Source organism: Bombina bombina, chromosome 3 (genome assembly GCF_027579735.1).
Source record: "Bombina bombina isolate aBomBom1 chromosome 3, aBomBom1.pri, whole genome shotgun sequence".
In the NCBI taxonomy this organism is placed as follows: domain Eukaryota; kingdom Metazoa; phylum Chordata; class Amphibia; order Anura; family Bombinatoridae; genus Bombina; species Bombina bombina.
The window spans coordinates 593,712,726-593,732,333 of record NC_069501.1 but is presented as its reverse complement, the minus strand read 5'-3'; the positions used below and the strand labels follow the sequence as shown (position 1 = coordinate 593,732,333).

Here is a 19,608-nt window from a genome sequence, read left to right as displayed (position 1 = left end):
GCATTCAGCTCCTAACGCAGCCCCATTGTTTCCTATGGGGAAACACTTCATAAGTCTGCACCTAACACCCTAACATGTACCCCGAGTCTAAACACCCCTAACCTTACACTTATTAACCCCTAATCTGCCGTCCCCGCTATCGCTGACCCCTGCATATTATTTTTAACCCCTAATCTGCCGCTCAGTACACCGCTGCAATCTACGTTATCCGTATGAACCCCTAATCTGCTGCCCCTAACCCCAGCCGACCCCTATATTATATTTATTACCCCCTAATCTGCCCCCCCTCAACGTCGCCGCTACCTACCTACAATTATTAACCCCTAATCTGCCGACCGGACCTCACCGCTACTATAATAAATGTATTAACCCCTAAAGCTAAGTCTAACCCTAACCCTAACACCCCCCTAAGTTAAATATAATTTTTATCTAACAAAATAAAATAAATCTTATTAAATAAATTATTCCTATTTAAAGCTAAATACTTACCTGTAAAATAAACACTAATATAGCTACAATATAAAAAATAATTATTTTGTAGCTATTTTAGGATTAATATTTATTTTACAGGCAACTTTGTATTTATTTTAACCAGGTACAATAGCTATTAAATAGTTAAGAACTATTTGTTTAAGTAATTTTTTATTGAGGTTAAACATGTGATACAGTAAACACATTTGCATTACAAACACATTTGCATTACAAAAAAAAAAGAATCATGGCAGTCAATGTGCCTTAACATATAGACATAATCTTTACGACACATTTATGCAAAACACGAATAGTAAACCTCACATTTTCTATATTTTTAGGTTTTTCAAAAAATACAGAACCATCCAACATAAACATTGAACCATACATACTACTGAAGACAATTAAACATCTTAAAACAAAGGAAATTCACATCAGTAAAGATATATCTGAAAAGGATAGGATCTGATTAAACAGTATATTTTTTTAATTATTTGGCATGTTAAAGAAAGCTCCATTGTCAAGGTATAAAAAAGTGTTGAGAAAAATGCAAAAATTAGCTACCATCAAATTTAACTCTTTATATACCAATATATAAAATATCTAAAGAAATATTTTTTTTTTTTTTTATATTTATTATTTTATTGAGGTTGTGTGATAACAATGCAACTTAAACATAACATCACATCAATAAAACAAATATAGATGGTACATTTCAATTTAACAACTTCTGGAAGATAAAGTTCTCAATATAACAAGTCTGATAGGAGAAACTGGAACCTCTTTTTCTGAATCAGCAGTGTGAGTGATAATTTTTAGACCTAAAAACTTAGAATGGTTTAGCAATCTATATGTTAAATAAAAACAAAAATGAGAATACAGGTCTGCTATGCAAATAATAGGGTAGGACATATGGGTATAGGTGGTTTGCGGCATAAGCAAGAGAAGCCGCATGAGCAGCCCTCCTAAAAGAGGAGATTCATTATGGAGATGGAGGGGCGGGGGTGGGAACTTTTATACGATGGATAAGATATACACCTAATGAGGCTATTAAAATATAGGAGTATCATAGGCAGATGAAGTAAACCTCAAACAGTAGCTGCGAATATAATATATTTAGTATTTAGTCATTGAATGTGCTATACAAGCGCCTTAAGTAGCCCGTTTAAATTAAAATATAGGAAACATCATAGGTGTACAAACTATAGGTGTAGGCAGAGGTGAAGTGTGGGAACTAAGATGAGATCCTCATAATATAAAACGCCACTAATTATGTAAGATTGCTCCTAAGTTACCAGCTGAACCCCATAGCTTGAAGGAATGTGGGAACAAACAACACTCTTCTATACAAATTAGATACTAGCCACAGAGGAATAGTATTATTATAAGAAATGGAGTAGAAGATAGATAGGCGAATGTGTCATATGTTGGATTAGCTTAATCTAAGTCTCACATAAGAGTAACACTGTCCTAAAACACTTCTCTGAAACTAAGCTAAACTAAGCTATCCCTATAATCTCAAGAACTATAGTATCTCACTTTATATGGAGACAGCATACAGAGGAGAGATGTGTAGATGGTTGATGTGTGAGCTTACATAGGTGAGTATATTAGCTTACAAATAAATAAGCAAACATATGTGACAATAAAAAAATACATATCTCAGTATGCCAAATACATTGCGTAAGAGACATTATATGCAAAGTGAAAAATCATTTAAAACACATATGAACTGATAGCATTTTCATTAAATACGATATTTCACATAATAGATCAACAATATGGAGAAAAAAACTTTGCTCAATAATGAACAGAACCTATATACAATGTGAACGTGTGAGCAAATTGGAGGTAAGCTTATCTATATGGCAGTATGTCCAGAGTGTTAATCAACAGTTAGTAGGCAGTGGGGCATACTATTTGCTAACCTATGCCTGCTTTCCATAACTTTGCAGTGGACTTGGGAAGCAGATTCCCTTTAGGTGCCAGAAAAGTCATAAGACAAAGATGTTGTCGCAGGGGGGAAATTTCTTCTAATACTGACTTTGTTCCAAGTTCTGTGGGGTTAATATCACGGCAGACCAGATGGTAATTAGTGCCCTCAAAAAGCGCACTTCTCACAGGCATCAATATGGAGGTCAGCAAGTCCTGCGTGCAGTCGCAAAGGATCTGTGAACCGAGCCGTGTTTCACAGGCATCAGGCCCCAAAGCGCTACCCTCCGTACCGGGAGTCGGCTGTGTAAACAGCTGAGGCACACAGATGTCACTTGTGTCGAGAGCAATGCATAAGGTCTCCTCAAAGGCAGCGTGGTGCTTTGCTAGCATGCGAGCTAATTCCCCAAGCATGCTGATGGCGTCCATCTTGTAGACCACACTGCGATAAAAGCTGGTCACAACAGGCTGTCAGTTATAACACCGGGTTTATAGGTTAGCCCATAGAGATAAGGAATAATGATGGCTATGGCATCCACAGAGGGAACATATTGTAGGTCATTGAATCCGCCGTCAGCCTATGCTTCTGTGGAAGGGCCTGGAGAGAAAATGGCTGCGCTTACAACCCAGCAAAGTCGCAAGGTTAAAGCTGCATATATATCCTCTGCAGATGATTGTTCTCCTCACTGCGTGCTTAAACAAGTGCTCATGAGCTCTTAGATGTAGTAGTAGGCTTATGGTACAGGAATATTTCCACTTCTTTAATCCATAATCCTGGAGCTCTGTTCAGATGCGACTGATCTCTTTGGCGGTTGGCCCCGCCCCCCAAATAGTTAATAACTATTTAATAGCTACCTAGTTAAAATAATTACCAAATTACCTGTAAAATAAATCCTAACCTAAGTTACAATTAAACCTAATACTACACTATCAATAAATTAATTAAATAAACTACCTACAATTACCTACAATTATATCAACTAAACTAAATTACAAAAAAAAACACTAAATTACAAAAAATAAAAAAAGATTACAAGAATTTTAAACTAATTACACATACTCTAAGCCCCCTAAAAAAATAACAAAGCCCCCCATAATAAAAAATGCCCTACCCTATTCTAAAATAAAAATTGTAAAGCTCTTTTACCTTACCAGCCCTTAAAAGGGCCTTTTGCGGGGCATGCCCCAAAGAATTCTGCTCTTTTGCCTGTAAAAAAAAACATACAATACCCCCCCCCCAACATTACAACCCACCACTCACATACCCCTAATCTAACCCAAACCCCCCTTAAATAAACCTAACACTACCCCCCTGAAGATCTTCCTACCTTGAGTCGTCTTCACTCAGCCGAGCCAAATTCTTCATCCAATCCGGGCGATGTCTTCATCCAAGCGGGGGGCTGAAGAGGTCCATCATCCGGCTGAAGTCTTCATCCAAGCGGGGGCTGAAGAGGTCCATCATCCGGCTGAAGTCTTCTATCAAGCGGCATCTTCAATCTTCTTTCTTCCGGCTCCATCTTCATCCCGCCGACGCAGAACATCCTTCCTCCACGACAAACTCCCGACGAATGAAGGTTCCTTTAAGGGATATCATCCAAGATGGCGTCCCTCGAATTCCGATTGGCTGAGAGGATTCTATGAGCCATTCGGAAATTAAGGTAGGGAAATTCTGATTGGCTGATTCCATCAGCCAATCAGAATATTCCTACTTTATATTCCTACCGGCAGATTAGGAGTTAATAATTGTAGGTAGGTAGCGGCGACGTTAGGGGTTAATAAATATTATGTAGGTGTCGGCGGTGTTAGGGGCAGCAGATTAGGGGTACATAGGGATAATGTAGGTGGCGGCGGTGTGCGGTCGGCAGATTAGGGGTTAAAAAAATTTAATAGAGTGGTGGCGATGTGGGGGGGGCCTCGGTTTAGGGGTACATAGGTAGTTTATGGGTGTTAGTGTACTTTAGAGCACAGTAGTTAAGAGCTTTATGAACCGGCGTTAGCCCAGAAAGCTCTTAACTCCTGGCTTTTCTCTGCGGCTGGAGTCTTGTCGTTAGAGTTCTAACTCTCACTTCAGCCAAGACTCTAAATACCGGCGTTAGAAAGATCCCATTGAAAAGATAGGATACGCAATTGGCGTAAGGCGATCTGCGGTATGGAAAAGTCGCGGCTGGAAAGTGAGCGTTAGACCCTTTCCTGACTGACTCTAAATACCAGCGGGCGGTAAATACCAGCGTTAGGACCCCCTAATGCTGGTTTTGACGGCTAACACAGAACTCTAAATCTAGGCGATAGAACATTGAGAAACCTCAATGTCAGACATGTTGAACAGACTAGTAATACCACAAAAGTCGTTTAGAAACTTATATATAGCATAAAATAAACATTAGAAAAAACGTGTACTGTGCCTTTAAGAAAAGAAAAAGTGAACACTTTTTCCAAAATGCACAAAAAACGTTAAATTATTCCCAAATTTAACTTAAATATTGTTGGTTAATCCAAAAATTACTGCACCCAGAAGCAAAGGCAGAAATAAGGCTTTAGAAGTACTTATATCAACATCTAGTCAAAAGATGGATAAAAATACCCTCTACACCTCGCCACAGCTCTGCTGTGGCGCCTACCTGCCCCCAGAGTACTTTGAATCAAGTTTCCAACCCTTCAGATCAACTACACAGTCCAGGAGCCAACGAGTTACTGTTTGCTGCTGCTAAGCCTGAAGAAAATGCGCCAAAATAGGCTCTGCCCCTTGAGGTCAAAAGTTGGAGTAGGCCCAAACAACACCGCATGGGAATGCAGTTTTGTACTAAAGTAGAAATACACACAATACAACCCTCATGCATAAAAACAATAAGTTTTAAGTGCCAAAAAATAAAAAACATAAAACATCGTTTTTAACATTGTCTCCCATGTCACATAATGCCCAAATATCAACTAATGATAAATATAATATAGGGACTCCAGTAACACCCCTCTTATTAAAATGGGTTTTACTGCTTACCCCATCCCCATACAGGGAAATAATGCCAGCCAATTCTGATACACCAAGTCTCCTCAGAAAAAAAGGCTGCACATACCTTAATGCTTCTTGTAGCATGAAACCGGTCTCCACACTAACGATGTCTCATGGTTACCTTCAGAAGTCTTGTGGGAACCAGCGTGGATCTTAGTTACAAATGCTAAGATCATTAAACCTCAGGGCAGAAATCTTCTTCCATATCCCCCTGAGGAAAATAGTATGCACCGGTACCATTTAAAATAAAAAACTTCTTGATTGAAGAAACTAAAACTAACACCTCACTTTACCATGTCTTCCTAGTATAACACAGGCAAAGAGAATGACTGAGGGTGGAGGGGAAGGGGAGGGTCTATATATACAGCTCTGCTGTGGTGCTCTTTGCCACTTCCTTCCTGTTAGCAGGAGGTTAATATCCCACAAGTATGGATGAAATCCGTGGACTCGTCATATCTTTGTAAAAGAAACACATCTGAAGTTTCCCAAAAGCATGTAGCAAAAGGTGTTCTGGTCTGATGAAACCAAAGTTGAAGTTTTAGGCCATAATTCCAAATGATATGTTTGGCGCAAAAACAACACTGCATATGACCAAAAGTACACCATACCCACAGCGATGCATGGTGGTGTCAGCATCATGCATTGGGGCTGTTTTTCTTCAGCTGGAACTGGGGCCTTAGTCAAGATAGAGGGAATAATGAACAGTTCAAAATACCAGACAATATTGACACAAAACCTTCAGCCTTCTGCTAGAAAGCTGAACATGAAGAGGAACTTCATCTTTATGCATGACAACGCCACAAAGCATACATCCAAATCAACAAAAGAATTACTTCACCAGAAGAAGATTAAAGTTTTGGGATGGCCCAGCCAGAGCCCAGACCTGAATCCAATTCAAAATCTGTGGGGTGATCTGAAGAGGGCTGTGCACAGGAGATGCCCTCGCATTCTGACAGATTTGGAGTGTTTTTGCAAAGAAGAGTGGGCAAATCTTGCCAAGTCAAGATGTGCCATGCTGATAGACTCATACCCCAAAAGACCGAGTGCTGTAATAAAATCAAAAGGTGCTTCAATAAAGTATTAGTTTAAGGGTGTTCACACTTATGCAACCATATTATTTTAGTTTTTTATTTTTATTTCCCTTTAACTAGGATTTCAGTTTGTTTTTCAATTGAGTTGTACAGTTTATAGGTCACATTAAAGGTGAAAAAAGTTCTGAAATGATTTATCTTTGTCTCATTTTTTTACATCACAGAAACCTGACATTTTAACAGGGGTGTGTAGACTTTTTATATCCACTGTATATATATATGATAATGTTAAAGGGACATAATACTCATATGCTAAATCACTTGAAACTGATGCAGTATAACTGTAAAAAGTTGACAGGAAAATATCACCTGAGTATCTCTATGTAAAAAAGGAAGATATTTTACCTCACAATTTCCTCAGCTCAGCAGAGTAAGTTCTGTGTAAAAAGTTATACTCAGCTGCTCCCAGCTGCAGGTAAAAAATAAAAAAAAATGAAGAAATGAACAGCAGCCAATCAGCATCAGCAGTGCTGAGGTCATGAACTCTTACTGTGATCTCATGAGATTTGACTAAACTCTCATGAGATTTCATAGTAAGCTTCCTTTACCTGATTGGTGAAATAATATGAGAGTGCACGATGCTCATCCCTTCAGATGTCCCAGGACAGACACACTAAAATGCTGCTTAGAAATCCTTTACAATGGGAGGTGGCTACTGAGGAACTTTTGAGGTAAAATATCTTTCTTTTTTACATAGAGATGTTCAGGTGATATTTTCTAATCAGCTTTTTACAGCTATGCTACATCACTTTCAAGTGTTTAAACATTTGGGTATTATGGCCCTTTAATGTAAAACATATCTATACCTATATATCTATAGGAATAGATATACAGGTATAGATATACACACACATCTATATGGAAATATGTATCTACAATAAACATAGCATATTCCTGTATGTGAACATTGGAATGTGAATCATTAATAACTCCTGACGGGTTAGCGCAAGTGATGAGTGTTAGTTTTTCTATTCTTCTACGCTCTTCATTGAAGTCTATGGGGCAAATACATTAGCGCTGTAGAGATATCTGAAGTCCTCAAGTTATCATGCATTGTATTTCGCTAGATTACAAGCCTTTTACACTCGAGCGGGAGCACTAAATACCGTTCCACTTATAACCTAGCCCTGTGTAGTTGGTAAATATAAAAAAAGGTGAAAGGGAGCAACAATATTATATTTTCAGTTACTACAATATTCTGTATTGAATCCTTCACAGATACAAAGCTAGAAAGAAAACATTTTTTTTCTTCTTTCTAGTAGCCATTTGCAGTTAAAGGGACATGAAACCCAATTTTTTTTCTTTCATGATTCAGATAGAGCATGCAATTTTATATCACTTTCCAAAGTATTTCTATTGTCTAATTTCTTAAGTTATCTTTGTATCCTTTTTGAAAAGTAGACCTAGGTAGGCTCAGAAGCTGCTGATTGGTGGTTGCACATAAATGCCTCTTGTCATTGGTTTTCAGCTAGCTTCTCTTTCAACAAAGGATACCAAGAGAATGACGCAAATTAGAGAATATACATAAATTAGAAAGTTGAATCATGAAAGAAAAAAAATGGGTTTTATTTCCATTTAAAAAAAAGCATAACTGGGCAATGTTTACATGCTTTAGGCAGAAATTAATTTTATATATTGTAATTTTTATTATTGATATTCTGAGTCAGGCTTTTAATGTTTGTTGTACATTTCTTCTTTATGAGGAAGTGCTGCACTATAAAACCATTGATAACAGAAGAGCTACTGGACTGTAAACACATAAGCAATGAAGCTGTTTTCTTGAGACTAAAGACCATTGTATGTGTAATTGGCTGATCATTACATTTGTTATTAACAGGATCTCTGGCTAGTTCTATCTTTGACCCAGTCATGGCTTTGGTTGGTGCTTCTGGTGGAGTTTATGCCCTGATCGGAGGTTACTTTATGAATATCATAGTGGTAAGCGTCTCAGGGTTTTCTTCTACGTGCTGATAGTGGTATATCAGAGTGCATAGGCTACAATAGGAGTGTCCATAAGCGGTCACATTTGTGAAAACCTCACAAACAGAACAATTTCATGCTAAATATTCTCCAACTAGTACCTACAATGTTATATCATCCAGTAGTACAGTATGAAGGGGTAAAGCCATATTTGACACAATTCAGGATAAAATGTATTGATACAGAACACACAGTTCAAGCTAAACTACCAAGTGATCAGTTATGGGAGTAGAGGGAGCACACTGAGCGCTTGTAGGGTGAGATAGCAAGGATGGGGGATAAAGAGTGGAAGAAAATGTCACTATGGATGAACACATGCTCTAAGGATAGATGGAACTATTTACCCTCGTATTCCAAGAATGCAACTCTCAACCTAGTATGAAGAGCAGAAGTTATCTCCCCAATGAAAAGTGAAATAAGCTGCCCCATTCTTTTTTAGAGAGAGGGCTCCATTTGCTAGTTTTTTGTTGTCATTTATCTAGCCTCTCTCATTCCATTATTAAAGGGATATGAAACCCAAACAGGTTCTTTTGTGATTCAGACAGATCATACAGTTTTTAAAAAAAGTCTTTAATTTCTATTATCAAATTTGCTTTGTTCCCAAGATATTCAGTGTTTAAGAGATATCTAGATAGGCATCTGGAGCACTACTTGGCAGGAAATAGTGCTGCTATCTAGTGCTCTTGCAAATGGATAACAGTCTTGCAAAACTGCTGCTATATAGTGCTCTATAAATGGGCCGGCTCCTAAGCTTACATACCTGCTATTCGAAAAAGATACCAATAGAAAAAAAGAAAATTTAAATGGAAGTAAACTAGAAAGCTATTTTAAAATTGCATGCTCTATCTGAGTCATGAAAGAAAAAAATCTGGGTTTAATATTCCTTTAACATGTAGACAATGCTATTAAATGGCTTCTGAATAGACGTTAGAGTCAAAATGAAATGTTACAAAATGTTTCATTACACATAATAAAAATTGCAATAAACTTTAATTATTTATCTTGCTGTCTTTTCTTGTAATTTATTGCCCCCAGTGTAGTGCATCGTTCAGGGCCCAGAACTCTGACCCTGTATTATTCTATGCAGTAATTGTTTGATCAGTGCTAGAGTTCATTTATTTATGTCCCTAACTGGTTACAGGAAAGAACTTACTATAAACATAATCAAGAAACTTTTCAAGGCGTATGTCCCTGGACTGGAAAACAATGTAAACATTGCTTTTAAAACATTTATTTAGTATTCCAATTTTTTGTTCAATTTGATGCTTAACTGCTGACATACTATTATATATATTTAGAAAATATTGTGAATTCTCTTTTAAAAAGACATAATATTCCCAACATATATACTGTGCATTTAGAAGGCCATATTTTATATGATATATACCTGTATATCGATAAAGGGGTGCTACCTCCAAGTCCACAAGAAAAAAAATATTCTGTAAGACACATTAGAAAATTTCCTTACAGTCTTTTATAAATCACAAATTCTTTATGGCTTCCTTTCTCATAACCAGGGCTGCTTCTTAAAAGGTTCAACCAAACCATGAAGGATACACTGGAAAGATACAAAGCGCACTACAATCGACAGAATAATCTGAATTTAAATAAATATCTTATCATTTTCTCTTTAGAATTTCAAAGAGATGGTACCATTATGTGGAATATTTAGGATTCTGCTAATCATTATTATAGGTAAGAATATTTTTTTAATCTAAATATATTAATAAATATGAACAAACAAAACATACTTCCATTGTATATAACCTTATGAAACATGTATTCTTATTTCAGATTAAAAACAACTGTTGAATTATAAAAATGTAATGTGTGCTCACGGTTTCCCAGAGTCAGGGGAAAATGCTGGGGCTCTTTGGAAAAAAAAAAAATTAGTTTTAACAGCTGGGGTTTTTTAGGGCTCAAACTCATCCAATAATTGTTTGAAAAATATTTGTGCTTTCTCTAACCTGAAGAAAGCAACAACATATTTTTAGTCTACAAAACAAGCAAAATTAACTGATAGGGCAGATTGGAATTTGGTGTATTATTTGGTACCTGGGCTTTAAGTTGTTGCTATAGTTTATAGCTATACATAGTGATAATTTACCAATAGGATGACTGACTGGTAATAATAACGCTAGCACATTAGTGCTCTTTCTTTTTAACTACAGCTTATTTTACTGTGTAACTTGTTAAAAAAATAAATTAAAAAAATCCATAGAATATGTGCAATAAAATGTTAACATAACATGTGGTTGCTTTCTACAGTTGGTACAGATGTAGGATTTGCCTTATACAGAAGATACATTGTCCATGCTACTGGAACACAGGTTAGATTGTCTTCTTTTTATAAATACATAGTATCAGGAAAGCTGGATACTTACTAAAAGCTGTGTGTATTGGGAATTGGTGTATGGATGTGTGTATTTGGCATTTTATTTGTATCTGCTGCCATCTTGTGAATATTTATAGTAGTGCATAGATAGTTGTTTTTTTTTTTTACTTTATGGCCACTTTGCTTGATGATATTTGCAAATAAGAGAGCTGGTGTATTCTCTCTTTTGATTTGCCCCCTCACTACTTCATTTCTTACCATTATGCTACCTCCCCAATTTTGAAGCCCACAGATTGCTAGCTTATGAAGGCTCTTGTGTGGATTTAATGTGTTTGTATTTTCTGGCCATGTGTATATGTAAGTTTGCAGCACTTATGTTATCAATTAAAATATATTTATAAAGAAGTATATAGTTTTGTTTATATCAATATAGTATATATAATGTATTTACTGGCCTTTTGAGTGAAAGGAAGACAAAATGTGGTTCTGAAAAAGACTACACGCTTTCCCTAACAGAATTGATTCTAATACCATGAGCAACTCTTACCTGTGAAACCTAATTACATTGCACTAGGCCAGGCACATTAATTGAATGTTTGAATAGTAAAATAAAAAATGGCCACCTTCTATAAATAAAAAAAAAATCTTGGGGAACTTCCTTCAAGTAGAAGAGACAATAATTTACCTTGTCATGGAATGAAATACTGAACCAAATATAAGGTTAATTACAAAATATAAAAATGGGAAAATGAGCACATCATCTTATCTGCCATAATGTTTTTATTTTCTTCAGTGTCTCTTAAAGTAATATTCTGTGGGAGTGTTAAATTTCCCTTTTTTACTATGTGTTTAACGTCTTCAAAAGTGTTAAAGGAACACTAAAGTCACAATTAAACTTTAATGATTTAGATAGAGCACACAATTTTAAACAACTTTCAAATTAATTTCAATTTTCCAAATGTTCACAGTCTTTTTATATTCACACTCTCTTGGAACACCACAATTCTGCTCCAAATAATATTATGCCCAGTGACTGACGCATACGCATGTTACTTATTTGGTCACAAGTTGCATCCTCATCTGGAGTTGCACAAGGGCACACATTTAAAATGATGTATTTAAAACACTTAACAGGAGTTATGTTTGTACTTCAATGTCCTGTAATGTTATTAACATGTCATGTGATGTGTTTGTTATTTTGCATTTAGAATGTTGATTGGCTGCTGGCCTTTGTACCATATATGGTAACAAGTTCAGTTAGGATAATAAACAGTGACTAGATGCAGATCTGTGTTCTCCGAGTTATTTCTTGGTAAGACACTAAATTTGAGTGACTACACAAGAGCAATACATGTCCCTTTAAAGGACCACTAAACACAAGATAATAGCACGATCGGTAAGTGCATAATATATAGACAATGCAAAACCACTTAGTTTGAATTTCAAATGAGTAGTAGATTTCTATCTGACAAAATTTAAACTTAGTTCTATTTTCCTTGCCACTGCATTATATGACAGCCATAAGCCAATCACAATATGCATATATACTGTATATATATATATATTCTTTTAATCTTGCACATCAGTAGGAGCTGGTGCCTTAGAAAGTGTGTATATAAAAAGATTGTCACATTTAGATAATGGAAGTGAATTGGAAAGTTGTTTAAAATGATGTGCTCTATCTGAATCATGAGTTTAATTTTGACTTGAGTGTCCCTTTTAAAGGCATATGAAACCCACATTTCTTTCATGTAATTAGCAAGAGTGCATGAGCTAGTGATGTATGGGATATACATTCCTACCAGGAGGGGCAAAGTTTCCCAAACCTCAAAATGCCTATAAATACACCCCTCACCACACCCACAATTCAGTTTTACAAACTTTGCCTCCCATGGAGGTGGTGAAGTAAGTTTGTGCTAGATTCTACGTTGATATGCGCTTCGCAGCAGGGTGAAGCCCGGTTTTCCTCTCAGAGTGCAGTGAATGTCAGAGGGATGTGAAGAGAGTATTGCCTATTTGAATACCATGGTCTTCCTCCAGGGGATCTATTTCATAGGTTCTCTGTTATCGGTCGTAGAGATTTCTTCTCCTACCTCCCTTTTCAGATCGACGATATACTCTTATATACCATTACCTCTACTGATTCTCGTTTCAGTACTGGTTTGGCTAAGTCTTATTTTATTTATGACACTCTAAGCTATGGTTGGGCACTTTATATGTAAAGTTCTAAATATATGTGTTTAAACTTATATTTGCCATGATTCAGGATAATCAGTATTCCTTCATTCAGACTGTCAGTTTCATTATTTGGGATAATGCATATGAATAAATAATTTTTTCTTACCTTAAAAAAAAAATTTCAATTGACTTTTTTCCCTGCGGGCTGTTAGGCTCACGGGGGCAGAAAATGCTTCAATTTATTGCGTCATTCTTGGCGCAAACTTTTTTGGCGCAAAATGTTGTCATTTCCGGCGCCATAGTTGACGCCGGAAGTTTGTTCGTGGTTGCGTAATTTTTTGACGTATGTGTACAGACGTTTTTTTTGCGCCAAAAAATGTGGGCGTCGTTTTTTACGTCAGAGGATGTTGCGTCATACTTGGCGCCAAAAAATATGGGCGTTGTACTTGGCGCCAATAATGTGGGCGTCATACTTGGCGCCAAAAAATGTGGACGTCATACTGGTCTCCACCTTTTTTCGCATTGTTTAAGTCTCACTTTTTTATTGCTTCTGGTTGCTAGAGGCTTGTTTATTTTGCATCTTTTCCCATTCCTGAAACTGTCATTTAAGGAATTTGATAATTTTGCTTTATATGTTGTTTTTTTCTATTACATATTGCAAGATGTCACAACCTGACCCTGGATCAGAATCTACTTCTGGAAAGACGCTGCCTGATGCTGGTTCTACCAAAGTTAAGTGCATCTGTTGTAAACTTTTGGTAACTGTTCCTCCGGCTGTAGTTTGTGTTAGTTGTCATGATAAGCTTTCTAACGCAGATAGTGTCTCCATTAGTAATAATCCTTTACCTGTTGTTTTTCCTTCAACATCTAATGTTCAGGATGTCCCTGTTAATGTTAAAGAATTTGTTTCTAATTCTATTAGGAAGGCTCTGTCTATTATTCCTCCTTCCAGTAAACGTAAAACGTCTTTTAAAACTTCTCATATTTCAGATGAATTTTTAAGTGACCGCCATCATTCTGTCTTATCTGTTTCTGATGAGGATCTATCTGGTTCAGAAGATTCTGCTTCAGATATTGACACTGATAAATCTTCATATTTATTTAAGATGGAGTTTATTCGTTCTTTACTTAAAGAAGTGTTGATTGCAATAGATATGGAGGAGTCTAGTCCTCTTGATACTAAATCTACTAAGCGTTTAAATTCGTTTTTTAAACCTCATGTAGTTATTCCAGAAGTTTTTCCAGTTCCTGATGCTATTTCAGAAGTAATTTCTAGGGAATGGAATAGTCTGGGTACTTAATTTACTCCTTCTCCAAGGTTTAAGAAATTGTACCCTGTGCCATCTGATAGATTAGAATTTTGGGACAAAATCCCTAAAGTTGATGGGGCTATCTCTACTCTTGCTAAACGTACTACTATTCCTACGGCGGATAGTACTTCCTTTAAGGATCCTTTAGATAGGAAGCTTAAATCCTTTCTAAGGAGAGCTTATTTATGTTCAGGTAATCTTCTTAGACCTGCTATTTCTTTGGCTGATGTTGCTGCAGCTTCCACTTTCTGGTTGGAGGCTTTAGCGCAACAAGTGTCAGACCATAATGCTTATAGCATTGTTAAACTTCTTCAACATGCTAATAACTTTATTTGTGATGCCATTTTTGATATCATTAGAATTGATGTCAAGTATATGTCTTTAGCTATTTTAGCTAGAAGAGCTTTATGGCTTAAATCTTGGAATGCAGATATGACTTCTAAGTCAACTTTGCTTTCTCTTTCTTTCCAAGGTAATAAATTATTTGGTTCACAGTTGGATTCTATAATTTCAACTGTTACTGGGGGGAAAGGAACCTTTTTGCCTCGGGACAAAAAATCTAAAGGTAAATATAGGGCTGCTAATCGTTTTCGTTCCTTTTGTCAGAATAAGGAACAAAAGCCTGACCCTTCCCCTAAAGGAACGGTTTCCGTTTGGAAACCTTCTCCAGTCTGGAATAAATCCAAGCCATTTAGAAAGTCAAACCAGCTCCCAAATCCGCATGAAGGTGCGGCCCTCATTCCAGCACAGCTGGTAGGGGGCAGGTTACGATTTTTCAAAGATATTTGGATCAATTCGATTCACAGTCTTTGGATTCAGAACATTGTTTCACAAGGGTACAGAATAGGTTTCAAGGTAAGGCCGCCTGTGAGAAGATTTTTTCTCTCACGCATTCCAGTAAACCCAGTGAAGGCTCAGGCGTTTCTGAAATGTGTTTCAGACCTAGAGTTGGCTGGGGTAATTGTGCCAGTTCCAGTTCTGGAACGGGGTCTGGGGTTTTACTCAAATCTATTCATTGTACCAAAGAAGGAGAATTCCTTCAGACCAGTTCTGGATCTAAAAATATTGAATCGTTATGTAAGGATACCAACATTCAAAATGGTGACTATAAGGACTATTCTGCCTTTTGTTCAGCAAGGGCATTATATGTCTACAATAGACTTACAGGATGCATATCTTCATATTCCAATTCATCCAGATCACTATCAGTTCCTGAGATTCTCTTTTCTAGACAAGCATTACCAGTTTGTTGCCCTTCCGTTTGGCCTAGCAACAGCTCCAAGGATCTTTTCAAAGGTTCTCGGTGCCCTTCTCTCTGTAATCAGAGAACAGGGTATTGCGGTATTTCCTTATTTGGACGATATCTTGGTACTTGCTCAATCTTTACATTCTGCAGAATCTCATACGAATCAACTTGTGTTGTTTCTTCAAAGACATGGTTGGAGGATCAATTTACCAAAGAGTTCCTTGATTCCTCAGATAAAGGTAACCTTTTTGGGCTTTCAAATAGATTCAGTGTCCATGACTTTGTCTCTAACAGAAAAGAGACGTCTGAAGTTGGTTTCAGCTTGTCGAAACCTTCAGTCTCAATCATTCCCTTCGGTAGCTTTGTGCATGGAAATTCTAGGTCTCATGACTGCTGCATCGGACGTGATCCCCTTTGCTCGTTTTCCTCTCCAACTTTGTATGCTGAACCAGTGGTTCACAATTATCACAATTAATATCCTTAAATCCCAATGTTCGATCTTCTCTGACTTGGTGGTTGAATCACCATCGTCTAATGAAAGGGGCCTCTTTTGTTCGTCCAACCTGGACTGTAATCTCAACAGATGCGAGTCTTTCAGGTTGGGGAGCTGTATGGGGATCTCTGACAGCGCAGGGGGTTTGGGAGTTTCAGGAGGCGAAATTACCAATCAACATTTTGGAACTCCGTGCGATTTTCAGAGCTCTTCAGTTCTGGCCTCTTCTAAAGAGAGAATCGCTTATTTGTTTTCAGACAGACAATGTCACAACCGTGGCGTATGTCAATCATCAAGGTGGGACTCACAGTCCTCAGGCTATGAAAGAAGTATCTCGGATACTTGTATGGGCGGAATCCAGCTCCTGTCTAATCTCTGCGGTTCATATCCCAGGTGTAGACAATTGGGAAGCGGATTATCTCAGTCGCCAGACGTTACATCTGGGCGAATGGTCTCTTCACCCAGAGGTATTTCTTCAGATTGTTCAAATCTGGGGACTTCCAGAAATAGATCTGATGGCCTCTCATCTAAAAAAGAAACTTCCCAGGTATCTGTCCAGATCCAGGGATCCTCAGGCGGAAGCAGTGGACGCGTTGTCGCTTCCTTGGAATTATCAACCTGCTTATATCTTTCCGCCTCTAGTTCTTCTTCCAAAAGTGATTTCCAAAATTCTAATGGAACGTTCGTTTGTATTGCTGGTGGCTCCAGCATGGCCTCACAGGTTTTGGTATGCGGATCTCGTTCGGATGGCAAGTTGCCAACCTTGGACACTTCCGTTAAGGCCAGACCTTCTATCTCAAGGCCCATTTTTCCATCAGGATCTCAAATCATTAAATTTGAAGGTATGGAGATTGAACGCTTGATTCTTAGTCATAGAGGTTTCTCTGACTCAGTGATTAATACTATGATACAGGCTCGTAAATCTGTGTCTAGAAAGATTTATTACCGAGTCTGGAAGACTTACATTTCTTGGTGTTCTTCTCATAAATTCTCTTGGCATTCTTTTAGAATTCCTAGAATTTTACAGTTTCTTCAGGATGGTTTGGATAAGGGTTTGTCTGCAAGCTCTTTGAAAGGTCAAATCTCTGCTCTTTCTGTTCTTTTTCACAGAAAGATTGCTAATCATCCTGATATTCATTGTTTTGTACAGGCTTTGGTTCATATCAAGCCTGTCGTTAAGTCAATCTCTCCTCCTTGGAGTCTTAATTTGGTTCTGAGGGTTTTACAGGCTTCTCCGTTTGAACCTATGCATTCTCTGGATATTAAATTACTTTCTTGGAAAGTGTTGTTCCTTTTAGCCATCTCTTCTGCTAGAAGAGTTTCGGAGTTATCTGCTCTTTCTTGTGAATCTCCTTTTCTGATTTTTCATCAAGATAAGGCGGTGTTGCGGACTTCATTTAAATTTTTACCTAAGGTTGTGAATTCTAACAACATTAGTAGAGAAATTGTTGTCCCTTCATTGTGTCCTAATCCTAAGAATTCTCTGGAGAGATCTTTACATTCTTTGGATGTAGTAAGAGCTTTGAAATATTATGTTGAAGCTACTAAAGGTTTTAGAAAGACTTCTAGTCTATTTGTTATCTTTTCTGGTTCCAGGAAAGGTCAGAAGGCTTCTGCCATTTCTTTGGCATCTTGTTTAAAATCTTTGATTCATCATGCTTATGTAGAGTCAGGTAAGTCCCCGCCTCAAAGGATTACAGCTCATTCTACTAGGTCAGTTTCTACTTCCTGGGCTTTTAGGAATGAAGCTTCTGTTGATCAAATTTGCAAAGCAGCAACAAATCTTTGCATACTTTTACTAAATTCTACCATTTTGATGTTTTCTCTTCTTCAGAAGCAGTTTTTGGTAGAAAAGTACTTCAGGCAGCTGTTTCAGTTTGATTCTGCTGCTTATTATTTCATTTTTTTGATTTGGGTTGTTGGGTTGTGGATTATTTTTTCAGCGGAATTGGCTGTCTTTATTTTATCCCTCCCTCTCTAGTGACTCTTGCGTGGAAGTTCCACATCTTGGGTATCTGCTATCCCATACGTCACTAGCTCATGGACTCTTGCTAATTACATGAAAGAAAACATAATTTATGTAAGAACTTACCTGATAAATTCATTTCTTTCATATTAGCAAGAGTCCATGAGGCCCACCCTTTTTGTGGTGGTTATGATTTTTTTGTATAAAGCACAATTATTCCAATTCCTTATTTTTTGATGCTTTCGCTCCTTTCTTATCACCCCACTTCTTGGCTATTCGTTAAACTGAATTGTGGGTGTGGTGAGGGGTGTATTTATAGTCATTTTGAGGTTTGGGAAACTTTGCCCCTCCTGGTAGGAATGTATATCCCATACGTCACTTGCTCATTGACTCTTGCTAATATGAAAGAAATTTATTTATCAGGTAAGTTCTTACATAAATTATGTTTTTTCATGATTCAGACTGAGTACGTGCTTTTAAACAACTTTCTAATTTACTTCTATGATCAATTTTCTTCGTTCTCTTGGTATCTTTTGTTGAAAAGCAGGGACATATAGTTAGGATCTGGCCCATTTCTGGTGTACTATATGGCAGCAGTTTTGAAAGAATGTTATCCATTTGCAAGAGCACTAGATGGCAGCACTATTTCCTGCCATTTAGTGCTCCATATGTCTACCTAGTTATCTCTTGAACACAGAATATCATGGGAAACTAAGCAAATTTGATAATAGATAGTTGGAAACTTTTTTAAAAATTGTATGCTCTGAATCACAAAAGAACATTTTGGGGTTTTATATCCCTTTAAACCTGAAAATATTTTTTTCCCTGTTACTACAACTAGAATTTTTAACATATTTACAGTACAACCCCAAGGCAGAAAATGCTGTTATCTGAGATGTCTTTATAGAAAATGCATCATTTCGGCAGAAAGAATAGAACTTATGAAGGAACTGTAAGTGCTATCGCTTTGCAGTGCTGCTACACATCAGTCTGTTCAAACAGCACAGTGCTCTGGCTGCACTATGTAAGTGTTAACACTTACATTGTTGTGAGCAATACACCCTTTTTATTACTAAATTTTACATAATAATTATGTGATATTACACAAACGGCAAATTAAAAAAAAACAAAAAACATTCAATAGACAATTTAAAAACGTAATAAAATGTATTTTTTTTCTCTGCAATATATTATATAATTTAAATATTGCTTTATTGTCCAGTTAATCAACACATTGCAGTTGAGCTGGTGCTTTAGTGAAACTGCCTAATTTAAATTTGAATTTAATTTCAAAATGATCTACAAAAAAATCTCATCATAAAAAGTAAAAACATAATTTATGTAAGAACTTACCTGATAAATTAATTTCTTTCATAGTGACAAGAGTCCATGAGCTAGTGACGTATGGGATATACATTCCTACCAAGAGGGGGAAAAGTTTCCCAAACCTCAAAATGCCTATAAATACAACTCCCACCTCACCCATACCTTAGTTAACGTGTAGCTAAGAAGTGAGGTGTAAAAGAATGAGTTAAAAGCATACAAAAAGAGGAACTGGAAAAAATAAAGTGCTTTATACAAAAAAACATAACCACAAAA

The 19,608-nt window shown here is 36.9% G+C and overlaps 1 protein-coding gene across 1 annotated transcript in view; it reads left to right on the top strand.

Annotated features, from left to right (window-relative positions):
* RHBDL2 (rhomboid like 2) overlaps window positions 1-19,608 on the top strand; it is an 85,486-nt gene that overhangs the window by 45,811 nt on the left and 20,067 nt on the right. The window contains exons 6-8 of the mRNA XM_053707171.1: window positions 8,339-8,439; window positions 10,116-10,176; window positions 10,750-10,811. Coding sequence (XP_053563146.1) covers window positions 8,339-8,439; window positions 10,116-10,176; window positions 10,750-10,811 — 224 coding nt within the window. The remainder of the gene's footprint in view (window positions 1-8,338; window positions 8,440-10,115; window positions 10,177-10,749; window positions 10,812-19,608) is intronic.